The 14982-nt window shown below is 32.2% G+C and overlaps 1 protein-coding gene across 4 annotated transcripts in view; it reads right to left on the bottom strand.

Annotated features, from left to right (window-relative positions):
- Positions 1-1179: 1179 nt before the first annotated feature.
- Fbxo8 (F-box protein 8) overlaps positions 1180-14982 on the bottom strand; it is a 45907-nt gene continuing 32104 nt past the window's right edge. For all 4 annotated transcript variants that reach the window (XM_026389733.1, XM_026389734.2, XM_077792566.1 and 1 more), the window contains 3 exons: positions 6018-6136; positions 3662-3858; positions 1180-2695 (listed from right to left, as the gene is read on the bottom strand). In XM_026389733.1, coding sequence (XP_026245518.1) covers positions 2508-2695; positions 3662-3858; positions 6018-6136 — 504 coding nt within the window. In that variant the 3' untranslated portion in view covers positions 1180-2507. The remainder of the gene's footprint in view (positions 2696-3661; positions 3859-6017; positions 6137-14982) is intronic.

Below are 14982 nucleotides of genomic sequence, written 5' to 3'. Positions count from 1 at the left end.
AGAGGAAAATAATATCGTACAACAGCAAAAACAATTTGAACACTACTGCCTTCTTATCAGAAATAAGAGGTCAGAACATAATGAAATAATATCTTTAAAGGGGAAAAATGTCAACCCAGAAATATTCAGCCAAAAACTCTTCATAAAAAAATCAGACATTTTCAGATAAAAGAACACTATGATAATTTTTCAGCAGACATGAACTGAAATAGAAATCAGACAGTTTCTCATTTTGAAAGGAATGATATTGCAAGAAAACTTGGGTCATCAGAAAAGAATGAGTATCAGAAATGATAATCTGGGTAAGTATTAAAGAGTATTTTTAAAAAATTTATTTAAAGTGTATATGCTTGTTCAAGAAAAATTATAACATATAACATACTGTATGTTATATATGACAAGAATAAGGTAGTGGATGGGAGGACGGCATAAATGGGTCTCTATGGTCACATTGGTTTGGTTTGCACAGGTACATGTTTTAGTGAGGTTTCATTGATCAGTATGCATGATATATCTGCATTTCACTGAATGTAAGTTTTACCTCAAAGGAAAAAAGCTAAAAAAAAATAGACTTTTAATTAAAGATATGCAAGCTTAAGTCTTTAGAAATGAAGTATATTGATGTTTGAAACTTATTTTAACCTGTACCAAACTAATAAAATGGATTCACTAATGGAAAGAGGGATAGATAAATATGCAATAAAATAAATATAGTAAAATTTAAATTGTAGAATCCAGGTGGCATGTATATAGGCATTCTCTGTAAAATATGTTTCTATATGTTTGAACATTTCCATAAGAAAATGTTGAAAAAGGTATTGCTAATCCACATTTATAATCAGACCATAGTAGAAAATAAGGCTGATAAAAGGGGAAAAATTGGGAAGTAGGAGCTATTAAAAAAGAAAAGAGAGAGTGAAATTTAAAAAGATGACAATTAAGAGGGATGGGGTGGGGGAAGGAGTAGACAGTGAGGTCTATGTGCCACGCACTGGAACATAGAAACAAAAATAAAATACATTACCACTGTTCTTTGTCTTTTGAAGCTTAATAAATTAGTTTGAACTTTACAAATTAGAATTATTTTGTAATGGAATTCAAAATTATATACATGTAAACATTACTTATTTTATTCAGAATCTAGACATTGTTTTGTATCAGTTTAAAAGTTCTTCTGACATTAAAAATGATTTGATTACCTTATTTTTGTCCTTTAAAAATCTATAGTATACTACTACAGCTGTAATATTAAAAATCTCTATGGATTTAGGGTCATATATGAAAGGAAGCCAGGATTCTACACTTCTAATAAGAAGTCTCTACTCCAACTCCCTTACCTCAAGCTAGCAGCTCTACCATCATATTCTGTCACTCCAAACCTTTTGTTGTTTAACTTACTATATAAATACAATATTCTCTATCAATCCAATGCTGTGTAAATCCAACACTCTTTAACCACTAAATAATTATTAATTAAGACACACTGAATACATCTGCTCTCCATTTAGTAGGGTTTATCCAATTATGTAACTCCTGTGAATGCAGAGCTGATGTCTAGGTATTACTAATACCTAGTACAGTGCTTAGCACATGGAAGTCCCTTGATGAATATTTACTAAATGAATGAACAAAGACTATATACCATCGTCACAATATCCCTTTCTCAATGAATTTTGAACAGAGATTATCAAGATTAGGAAAGGAGTAAAGTGTGATTAGTTCAGCTATAAGTAAGCAGAGATTTATTAGAGTTCTAATAACATGTATTCTGTTCTGATAAGTGTAAATGTTAAATTCAGACACATTTTTAAAACTTAAGTGGTTTAAAGGACTTACTGAGAACTGACTAACTCAGAAGTTTTAAAAATGAAGAATCAAATGTTAAATTTATATTATACAAGTAAGTATGAGTTTTGCATAGTAATATAGTAACAAACCAACACTCTTGGAAGTCCAAAGACAAGGATAGCTGGTATTGGTTTCCATTTGACGTCAGATCCTACTTTTACAAAGACAACAATATTCTCAGATAAGAACCAAATAAATTTCAGAACCCAGTTTGAGAGAAAAGGAAAAAAACTTTAGTTAAAATCTTTACAATAAAATAATTATGATTATAAATCTCTTTAGTTAAATATGTACACATTATGTGGAATCTTAAAAAAGAATGGATAAAGTTTTTCAGGCAAATCTACTGCACAAATACACCATCTTATAGAGTATAATGTGTGTCAGTTTAACATTCTTTCAACAGTTGTGTTAGACAATGGCTGTGCTTTGTGCAAAACATGATAAGCAAAATTAAGAAAAATTCTCCAAAGTTACTTAGTTCTCCAAGGAAATTACTAAAAAAGAAGATAGTGAAAGAAAAAGAGGTTGTATACTCAAGCTTGATTGTATACAGAGGCTAGAAGGGCCAGCACTGATGAAACCCCCATATTTGCTAAATAAGTCCTTCGGTAGCTTTTAGTCTGAAGTAGAAAGTTGAAGTCCTAGTAATTGTGCTTTTATGCAGCCACATGGCCAATAAGGTAGATGTTGTCATAAAGGTGCCCTACAAAATCTTCACTAATGTTTTGAGCAGCACGACGAGTATTTCTAATAAATTCTCTTTTTGACATCTTATTCTTCACATGAGGGCTAGTGAGGTCAATGGAAAGTAGAATCAAAGAGTAGCACAGTACATAAACAGCGTCTGTAAGGAAAAAGAAACACTTTGAATTATTTGCTAGTATAAAAAATATTATCCCAAAGGTTTTACATAAGGGAAAATGTTCATAATTTTAAGAGCTCAAGATTAGTATACAACTAAACAGGATGACCAACTCCTCCCAGTTTGCCTAGTTTTGCTCTTTTTCCAGTTCAGCACTAAAAGACCTGGGAAATTCCTCAGGACTGGGCAAACCAGGACAGTTATCCTCCAGTCTGAATGTAAATTCAGTAAGCATTTCCTCCCAACCCCACAACTGACTGAATCCAGGGCCTACGATTGCTTTTCTATTTCTATGAGGAATGTCATTAGGATTTTGATTGGATTACATTACATTACATCACATCTGTATAGTGCTTTTGGTAGGTAGGAAATATGGTGGAATGAGATGTACATCATTATCCTAGGTACACATATGAAGTCATGAATGCTGTGGAGTACAACCAGAGAACTGAAAAATTGTGCTCTATTTGTGTACTATGAATCAAAATGCATTCTGCTGTCATGTATAACTACAATAAGTAAATTAATTTTTTAAAAGCAAAAAAACCCAAAAAAATTTAGTAGAAAAATATTACCTATGCAATATGTGGATTATTAAAAGCTTTAAAATAATTTCTCAAGTATTCAATTACATTGGTAAAACTATTGAACATTCAAACAAGAATAATTTTAAAGAATATCTGTAGCTAAATCTAACTTTTGTTCTAAGTCAGTAAATTTACTAAGTATAAATGATGTCTATGACTAACTAAAGGAGTCCTCTATGTTTACATAAATGATATATTCCATAGATGCAGTTACTGATAAAATAAAAAAAAATAAATATTTTTAGTTAATGGAGTCATTTTTCCCCACAGTGAGAAAAACGTGTCATATTGGACTCTTTTTACCTGGAGGTGGCCAGGGAGGAGGGAGGAAGTAATGTACTATATATATATATATTCTTACCAGGACTAAGGCCAAGTTCCCGCATTAAATCAGGATTACAAGCACAGAACCTATGTGAGAACTTTGTTATAAGAGTTTCAAGATATTCTCCACGCTCTTCAGGGGCATGGATATGACGAAAAAATTCTCTCAGTGCATTTGGCAAGAACTGATTTCTAAAATTATGCAGTGTTACAAGGTCATCCAAGACATCTCTCCTATAGAAAAAAAATAGGTACAGCTTTAGTTAACTTTATTAAAAAATGCTAATAATAAAAATTATAAAGTGTAATTTGTAATTTTTGGACAAAAATAATGAATTATTACTCAGTTAATCCTATAAGAGTGTATATTCTTCTTTTTTTGAACCCAGAGGTGCTTAACCACTGATCCATCCCCAGTTCTTTTTTTTTTTTATTTTGAGACAAGGTCTCACTAAATTGCTTAGGATCTCACTAAGTTTCTGAGGCTGGCTTTGAACTTGCAATCCTCCTTTCTCAGCTGCCCGAGCTGCTGGGATTACAGGAGTGTTCCACCACACCTGGCTCAAAAGTAGATATTATTCTTAAAACTTTAAAACATTAAGTATGATTATCTAATGAAGTTAAACAATTTTGAACTCTTTCATAAATAGGTTACAACAAAACAAAAGACAATACCAGAAGTAATGCTGCTTATAAAATAAAGAAATTTTTTTGCAGTGTCTTCTTGGCTAAGTCTTTATTTTTTAAATTATGAGAGTAAAGACAATCTTCACCTACCATCCCAAGCTACACTTTCAGAGGCAACAACTATGTAGAGATTTTAAATTGCCTACATATGCTATATATTGCTTTAGAATTTGCTTTTGCTTTTTTCACACAGTTTATTGTTAACAGCTTTCTTTAACTCCACATATAGATTCATCTCACTGTTTTTCATGGCAGCAAAGTAGCCATTACAATCCTATTGATGTATCCATCTTACAATCCTATTTTATATATCCTATTGATGTAAACATTCAGGTTATTTACAATTATATAAATATTTGAATATGTATGTTATGAATGTTTAATCAATAGCATTCTAATGTCTAGTCTCACTTTGTTACAATATCCTTCAATGATTATTGAACTTAACAACAATTATGTAATCATAACCTTCAACTTCTACCAATTGCTTATGGCAGGGACAGGCAAACTATAGATACTGAGCTAAATCTGGCCCACTGCCTGATTTGTAAACAGCTGTATTAAAACACAACCACAGTACTTTGTTTATAGATTATATGTCTATTTTCACAACACAATTGCAGATCTGTTTCTTTACTGAAAACTGCCAATTCAAGAGCCTGACATTTAAAGACAAGAAGAGTCAATGAGAATATTTTTACATAAGAGACTTCTTGTAATGACTATATACCCTATTTTTTAGCAAAGTTTCTAAAACAAAGTAAACATTTATAAATTTATAAATTGGTACTGAAAAATCCTGAGGAAAAAAAAGATTGAAAGGCATGCATTTTTTTTGTGTGCCATAGGTTAGTTTAGTATCAGACCTATAATTTTTAAAATGAGAGTTTGTGTGGCATCAAAATGTTTTCCCATAATCTTTTTTTTTTTTTTTTTTTTTTTTTTTTAGTAATCAGGGACTGAACCTAGAGACACAGGAACACTGAGCCACTGAGCCACATTCCCAGCCCTTGTTATTTTCAAATTTTGAGACAGGGTCTCAATAGGTTGCATATAGCCTCACTAAATTGCTAAAGCTGGCTTCAAACATGCAGTTCTCCTCCCTCAGCCTCCTGAGCCACTGGGATTACAGGTGTGCACCACGACACCCAGCTTCAATTTTTTAATGTCCATCAATTAGTAGAATAATAGAGTATAAATGAATGACTATTAAATCAGAACAACATATTAATTATCTCAATGTGTGTAGAAGACACTACTAAATGTCATATTTTCAAACATGCACATGGTACTTCTGTGTAGTACTGCTATGCACACACATATCCTTATATCTCTAAGTTTTGATAATTTATTTTCATATATATGAACAATTTCAGAATTCAAAACTTTCAGTTATTTTAACACTTAAGATTATAGCTAGTTATTCAGAAAAAGGGCTGCTGCAGCTTCCACAAAAATATTGATTTTGGTTTGTTATAAGAAAAATGTTGGGCTATCATTTTGTTTTTGTGCATGGACTTATTTTTACTTTTATAATGGCAACTTCTTCATTAGCAAGCTAAAACTCACAAAACAAAGGATATATAAGATACAGTACTTGCTGATTGCTATCTAGTATAGTTTTTAAAGTAAAGCCTCACTTAACTCATTTCTTATGAAAACTAAAACTTCTTCTTCTTCTTTTTTTTTTTTTTTTTTTTTTTTACCTTTCATCAAGATAGATTCTCAGCTTTTTCCAGTTCAGTGTTCTTGTACAGAAGATAAACTTTGCTATTTCCTTTGGCGAGTCATCTAGGATACCCTTGGACATAAAGTAGTTCACTCCCTAAGGCAGAAAGACAAGTCTACATAAATAAAATCACCCCTTATTTATAAATTTTGACAATTAGGCAATAGCGGAACCATAGCTATAAATTTTCCCAGCATTACTAGGCTTTTTATATAGCTTTATCATGCAAAATACAAGCTAGAACCTGAACTGAAACTATTATTTGTGACTGATAGTTTACATGCAATGAAAAGTAGGAAATTCAAAGTTAAGATTCCTAAAGAAATATTAATTTAATTTTCTGGCTCATGTCAGGTAAAACTAACTATACAGAAATATGGCCTAATTTGGGACAGCATATGAAAGAAACCATCACATAGACTATAAAATAAGACTTGTAACTAATACTTCCCCTGCCTAATAGAAACCATGATTTCTTAAATCTTAGTCCACTTTCAAGGAAACAGTTTCTTGAGAAAAAAATAATATTCTCAAAATGAAGGACTTAATAATTTTTAGTCTAGAAAGAAAAATAATTAAATTACTGAACTTTAAGTAAAGTAGGCCATACTCCAGGCTGGTTAATGGGTTTTACTAGTTTGGCTTTAAGCATCACTATATTTTATAAGAATCCGACTACAATGCACATTGAGGCAAAAACAATTTGAAAGTTTTCATAGGATTTATCTTTGAATTTCCTTTTCTCTGCATGCAAAGTTTTCCAGAGAAGCATTACCCACAACTTTGCATCTACTTTAGATTTAATCACCACCAACAAAACATCACAAAAAATCAAATGCTAAAACCACTGTTCTTTCACATATATGGAAGTCACATTCAAATAAATGTATTAGGTGGATTTGAATGTGCAGTATTGAAATAAAATGCAGGTGTGTTTATTTCAACTTGTAGTTACCCAGAGCCATGCATTTCTATGAATGCTTATGTCTGGATACTAGCACAATGTGTGCAGTTAATTGGTAGAGAAGATGACGTATTACATACACGCAACATACTATTTTCACACATAAATTCTTTCAGCATTTCTTCATTTTACAAACACATAGTACTCAGAAATATTGCACTCATTAGAATTTAAAAAGCTGGAATATATTCTATAAAAGACTCAAAGACAAAAGCTTTCTCATAAAATTTTTATATTAAAAAATTTTTAAAGCAAGTTGATACCATGAGGTAATGCTTTTAAAAAGTTATAATTATCTGTAAACTGTAATTCCAGGATGACTTTTTATATAAAACTAATTTTATGATCCTTCAGAATAATACCTTAATAGCAATGTTACCAACTTTTCATGTGAATTTTAATAGTACAAAGGCAAAGCTAAGGTCCTGATTTTAAGAATCTACATAAAAGAAGATAATAGTATAATAACACGAAACTTTCCTATTAACTAAATTGTAGGTCATATTTCACTGAATCCTGGATACAAGGGCTTGAAAATGTCATATGATCAAGACAGAAAGTCAAATTTTGTCTAGAATGAGCTGTCAGCAATTGTCTGAGGGGGCAGGGATGAGAGAACTATTAATGCTTGTTCCATCCTTTCCTCCATTAATTTGAATAATCGAGAGTTGACTGTATGTTTAATCAATCAGCTTAGCAAAAATTGAGTGGGGTTTGTTTCCAAAATTTCTCAGTGTAAAAGAATAACAGTATTTTCAAATCATTTCTGTGTTCAATTTTAATTGAAGTGATTTAAAGATGAAGAAATGTCAATTAAGGACTACTTAATAGTCTTTATTCATACCCAAATCGCTATTTAAGAGGTATAAAATTAATTCTCACCTATTAAAAAAACACAAATATAATCCATTAAGTAGGATATAATTATGTTATTATATGTAATTTTAATATCATTTGATGCTATTTAGTTATAAGGTAACCTTAATGTTTGCCTATGTAATCATCATAAAAATATACTGTTGACTATTTCCTTTTTTATGGAACATGTGTTTTGAGAATTAAATATCTAATCTAACCAAAATTCTCCAAAATCAATCAAATACACAGGAGTAAGCACATACACAAAGAGTTTTAAACCCAATCCTGAAAACTAGAAACATATAGCCTGAAATAAGCCAACTCTATTGGTTTTATGTGGAAAGGAGGCTTTAGTTTCAAGCCTGAGATTTCCCTGTAGAGGAAGAACTATCAAGGTGAACATCAAGACAAACAAAAAAAGGCATGGGATTAGATTATAATTGTCTTGAATAAGGAAGCTGGCAATCATCCGAACTCCATTCTATGTAATAGTGAAACACAAAAATATAACAGAACATGAGATCCGTTGAAGGATATTGTATTTGTTCAATAAGTAGTTTTTTAAAAATTTTTAATAAAATTTTAGAAGAATGATACAGAGAGATCTCCAGACCACATAGTACACTAGCAACTAGAACTCACAGCTATGAATGTGTGTGTGCGCACACATGCATGTGAACACATTGATTTGTTTACATGGTCTCTCACAGTCAAAAGAAATCATGAGCACTCATATTTAGTCTATATTAATACAAATACAGTTTCTGGTAAAAGGAAGGTTGCAACTTGGTATATTTTACCTGATTACATGGTTCATTAAAAAAGTGTCCAATTTTGAAAGTTACATTTTATGTTGCATACTGACAAAGTAGAATTTATCTGGACAGAGAAAATTAGGACTCAGATGGTTGAAGGGTATAAAACTCATGTTATATAAGGAAGAGGTGAGGAATGTAGAGGTATTAATCAAAGAAGGAAATAGTTAGAAAAGAAGAAAAAATAAAGACATTCAATATATCAAAATAATGCAGCACTTAAAAAGATTTTGTTTTTCACTGCTGGGGATCAAACCCAGGACCTCTCACATTCTAGGCAAGCAATCTAACACCGAGTTACCCCCATAGCTTTCCTGTGCACTTTTTTTAAATGTATATTTTTAGTTGTAGGTGGACACAATACCTTTATTTTATTTTTATGTGGTACTGAGGACTAAACCCAGTGCCTCACACATGCCAGGGGAGCACTCTACCACTGAGCCACAGCCCTAGCCCCCTATGTACTTTTAAAATGGAAATTAAACACCTAAAGTCCATCTAAGGACTGCAGTCTAGGAATCCCTATTCTAAATGAACATAGGAGTCTCAAGCCAGTTAACATCTCATTTGAAAGGCATGCTTGTAACTACAGCTGAGTTGTTCAAAGGCCAATAGTTTGTTATTTACTTGAGTCTATTTTTCCTTTTGCATTTCCAAAATAAACTTACGCTTCAAAGTCATTACTATTTAATTTCATTGTTTATAAATTTTAATTTCATTATGCAAATTCTATTCTGTTCAACTTTTAGAACTATTTAAATCATTTTGTTCACAGTGTAGTTCTTTTTTTTCCATTTGGGGAGGATTCTAAGACATTTCCATAAAATAACTGTGAGATAAATCTTAACGGTGTCAGTCTTATATTTGGCTGGCTCCTTAGATAAGTTCACATCAGCTGAAATGAAACTATTGATCCAAATAGATTTTACTTAAAAAATAGTTCTATAGGAAAGTTACAGTAGGATAAACAAAATTCCTATTATGAAAGTAGACATTAGGCTTCATGTTTCTTTGGAAAATGATAAACTGGTAAATAATATTCATGTTATAAATCTTAACTTTTTTTTGGTACTGGGGAGTGAATCCAGGGGCACTCAACCACTGAGCCACATTCCCAGCCCTTTTTATTTTATTTAGATAGGCTCTCACTGAGTTGCTTAAGGCCTTACTAAATTGCTGAGGATGGCTTTGAACTCATGATCCTTCTGTCTCAGCCTCCTGAGACGCTGGGATAATAGGTGTGTGCCACCATGTCCACCTTAAATTTCTTTTTTTTTTAATATATTTTTTTTTTAGTTTTCGGCGGACACAACATCTTTTGTTTGTATGTGGTGCTGACTATCGAACCCCGGCCGCACGCATGCCAGGGGAGCGCGCTATAGCTTGAGCCACATCCCTAGCCCCACCTTAAATTTCTTAATTATTTAGTCTTTTAAAAAAGAATCTATTAACTTTACATTTAGATACAAATATGAATACCTAAAGAATAGTATATATAATAAATATATATTTACATATGTATGCATATTTACATATGTATGCACACATGTCTAGCAGTATAAAGTTTTTCTAAAACAAATCAAAATTTATAAATTAAAACTGTCCACATCACCATTTAAAATTATGTTAAACCTAGATAGTATATGTAAGGTATTCAGTGACAGACATTGAGTGGTATAAGATAGTTTTACCCTAGGAAAATTTATTTGTGGTGACGAGACATGTATAGAAATAACTTGCATACACAATGTGACAAATCAATAAAATGCATGCCCTAAATTAATCTGTATTAAAAATAAGAATTTCAATAGTTCAATGAATGGAAACATCACTAAAGGATGGGACATTTGGATAGGTTTGAAGAAATGACAAGAGTTCAGATAGCTCTAAATGAGGGGAACACTGGAAAGAACATTTCAGTTGATATGTGAACAAAAGCAATATAACATAAAAATTAAGTCTACTTTCAGGACAAGGAGAAATATCTTGAATTTGAGAATAAGTATGGAACTGGACAGTAGTATAAATAGGCTGAATTTTAGGATAAAATTTTTATTCCAAATCCATATGTAATTGGAGGTCTTTGAAGAATTTTTAACATGAGGAAGCTGGCCTACAATATAAATTTGACTGTATAGTAGTCCTTCCTTGTGGTTTTGCTTTCTGTTCATTCAGTTACCTATTCATCTGTGGTATGAAAATATTACATGAAAAATTTTGGAGATAAATAATTCATAAGTTTGGGGCTGAGGTTGTAGCCCTGTGGTAGAGGGCTCGTCTTGCATGTATGAGTCACTGGGTTCAATTCACACCATCACATAAAAATAAATGAATAAAATAAAGGTCCATCAATAACTAAAAAAACACATATTTAAAAATATAATAATTCATAAGTTTTAAATTGTGCACCATTCTGAGTAGCATGATGAAATCTCCTGCTGTCCTGTTCCATCCCTCCTGATTCATATCCTCACTTTATATGTCACTTAGTAGATATCTTGGCTATCAGATCTACTGTCATGGTATCATAGTGCTTGTGTTCTAATAATCTGTGTTTTACTTTAAAATGGCTACAAAAACCAAGAGAAATAATGCTAACAACTTGAATAAGCCAAAGAGAAACCAAAAAGTGCTTCCTTCAAGTGAAAATGAGAAAGTACGATAAGATATGTTGGGTCAGAGGGTATAGTCAAATACATTTTTTTGCAATATATTGCTATAATTGTTCTATTATTTTTCTTAATTTCTTACAGTGCCTAACTTATAGGTTAAACTATCAAAAGCATGTATGCATAGGAAAAAAACTATATGTAGGCTCAGAACTATCCATAGTTTCAGATATCCACTATGAGTCTTGTATCCTCCCTGGATAATAAGGAAGGTATACTCTAATATAAAAAGAAATAATGGAAGATAAACTAGTGGGCTACTACAAGTGTTTGAAAGCATGGAAAAACAATAGAAATAGGAAAGAAATAAAACATTTTAAAAACTCCGTATGTTCCAGAAATGAAAAGAGGTGGTTATTCTTGCAAATATGCTGGCAGTGATAACTGATTTTTCTAGCTTGATGAAGAGGGAATTGACTTGACAAAAAAATGACTGATGGGGAGAAGGGGGAAAAAAAGGAATTACAGATGGTGTTGATTTGAAGAAAACAGTGATAGATTTGGTCTTAGGTTGAATTGGAGGTGGTGATAGATATAACCAGAAAGGCATAATAGGCAGTTGGCAATGTAATAGGATGTAGAGAGAAGGGGGGATTAGAGATATAGATTAAAAAAGAGGAAAAGGGTAGAATAATGTCCTAGAGGCCAAGAGTCTTTGAGATTTAAAAATGGGAATAGATACATTTACACAGTAGAGTTGAAAGAGCATAATTTTCAGAAGTATCAAACATAGCTCTGCCAGTAAATGATGATGTGACATAAATAATTTACTCAACCTTTCTGAGTCTCAGTTTCCTAATCAGTAAAAATCTTGGACAGCTATTGTGAAGAAACTAAAATGCCAAGCAAAAGAAATAGCTGGCTTACCTTTTCTTTTGCATAGCTCAAGGAGACTATGGGAAAAGAGGTCACTGGTTTTTTTGGTGATTGGGAGAAAACAAAGTAGTGACTTTCAAGAAGTCTCTTTCCATCCAGTAGTGGAGGCTCAAGTCTAAGTAGAAATCTAAAGAATGAGCTTAAGATAAAGAAACTGAGTAAAGTCCACTTGCTTGAAAATTTTATTAGTACAAAAGGGGAAAAAGATAAGTGGTAAAATTAAAGGCAAAAAGAGAAAATGAGTATTTTTCAAGGTAATTTGACCTATGCATGTCAGAATGCAAAAAAAAAAAAAAAAAGTCAATGGAGAAAGAAAAAGACTGATAAGCAGGAAAACTTTTGCTCTGCAAGAGTAGCAACACAGACAAATGGGAACAAGGAGAAAGACAGAAAAGTATCATTGGAATATATAATGCTTTCTAGGCCAGGAGGACAGGGAAGTAGCACTAGTTCAGAGGCAGTGTGAAAAATAAATTGTTTGATAGTTCATTTTCAGAATATGGTATTTAGCCTTAATTGGGATATAAAGATTCAACTGTAACTATTTATAACTATATTCTTTCCCTTTGGCTGCCCTAATTTTAAAATTAGCTAATCATGTAGATTGTAATGCCAAACTCCTCCTATTAGGGCAAGGGGGAGTGCTGCAGTCTACCTGCACAAGTGTACTTGCTAGCCACGTTTGGTAGAATACCCTTCAGGAAGAAGTAAAGTTTGCCTTGCCTGCCCAGAGCATATGTTTGATTTCTTGCAGTACCTTGGTATTTTTAACAATATATATATATTAAAAAAGTAAAAAGCAAAAAATAGAGTGCATGTTCATTTCCTTCTTAGGCAGAAAAGAGAGAGCTGATCTGGATCCTTGTGCAAAGCAGTGAAGATTTCTATTAGCAATGGTGGAGGTATAATGGAATCCACTAGTAATAAACAATAATGGTGCTGAGCAACAATAAGAATCCAGGGAAGTCAATGTGAATCGGTCTCCTCCTCTCATGTTAAATTCACCAAAATCTATCATATATGTTTGAACCAATAAATATATATTTGGGAATAGAGTGCATTCTAAAAAATTAGGCATGTAAAGCCAAATAGAAAAGTACATTCTATTGATTATTAGCACAGATACCTGGCAGGAACATTGTATAACAGTTCATGTCAATTAAGGAGATCATTAATATAACAAAACCAGCATATATGAGGAACATATTCTTAATTGTTTTCTTAGAGAACAGTTTAGTAAAGAAATTTAAGAAAAAAAATGATTTAGTTTTTTTGTTCAAATTTGTCCTTTTATACATGCAAAATACAGTACCATGATAAACCTATTGTTAGAACACTATATAATACAAAGAAACTGGACATTGCATTTAATTTTATTTTTAAAAGGATATTCTAAAAATAATAATTCTTAAATTTTATCAACAAATATTTACAAAACAAAACAGCTCAATCTAGATTTCTAACCTTCCTTTCAATATAATAACTCATATATTAATTTTTACATATACATTTTAACCACAGTGAAATGAACAAAAAATATAGTTAAAATGTATTATTTTCACAGTAAAAGTAATGTGAAAATTAAGAGATGCAACATGTTATAAAAATTTCACTTTCTAGATAGTAACAAATAAATAGTACATCAGAAACAGCCTGCTGCAGATCAAATGGGAATATTCCCATTGTCTCCTTTGAATACAGAAACAACAATAGTTAAGAGACTGCTCTGATAAGATTTCTTTTTTACAGAATTTCAGAATTGCTAAGGTAAATATAAAATCTATTAATTTTGTTCAGTTCAGCAACTCTCACTCTTCCTGTTTAATCAGAGAATATGTGCTCTATAGTTAAGGAATTAAAATTAAAAACCCACAAAATTTGGTCAGGCACAGTGGCACACACTGGTAATCCTAGCAGCTCAGAAGGCTGAGGCAGGAGGATAGTGAGTTCAAAGCCAGTCTCAGCAAAAGCGAGGCACTAACAAACTCAGTGAGACCCTGTCTCTAAATAAAATACAAAATGGGGCTTAGGGATGTGGCTCAGTGGTTGATTGCTCCTGAGTTCAATCCATGGTACCAAAACCCAAAACAACAACAATAACAATAACAACAACAATGCAAAATTTGAATGGGATTTATTTGTAAATAAAAAAATCAACATGCTCTTTTTTATGTGCAGTAAAATAAAGACTAAAAAGTATGCTTGTAACAATGGCAACTCAGTTGCAAGTTATCTTGTGCAGTTACATCCCCTCCTTTTGCCCTGCATTCTAAATTCCAAAGAAAAGCTGCACCTAAATGATCAAGATGTTAACTGCTGAATAATCTTTCTTTAGACTTATAGAACCCAGAACATCTGGTGACCTTCATGTTACATCAGAATGCATAAGATGTTGCTTAACTTTTAGAAACATAATGTGTGAGGGCTGGGTGAGTAACTCAGTGATAGAGGGTTTGCCTAGTATGCCTGAGGTCCTAGATTTGATCCTCAGCACCAAGAAAAGAGAAAGGGGTGGGGTGGGAAGAAAAGCAATCTATTTGTCTAAAGCATTTTAGAAATTAGCCCCAGGAGATCAAGGTCCCTTGCAATGTTCTGGTTTGAGAAAAAAGATACATGTCCTGGATGACGAAGACCTCACTCAGCACTAGCCTTCCTGCACATATTACTGTATCTCTTTTCCCTCCCTATATAAGTCCTTATATGCCTGAATTTCCCAAGATGGTCTTTTTTGGGGGGTGCATGATAACTTTCCCCCATCTT

Source organism: Urocitellus parryii, chromosome 14 (assembly GCF_045843805.1).
Source record: "Urocitellus parryii isolate mUroPar1 chromosome 14, mUroPar1.hap1, whole genome shotgun sequence".
Lineage (NCBI taxonomy): Eukaryota > Metazoa > Chordata > Mammalia > Rodentia > Sciuridae > Urocitellus > Urocitellus parryii.
Note: the sequence above shows the minus strand (reverse complement) of the source record. Positions and strands in the feature narration are given on the sequence as shown.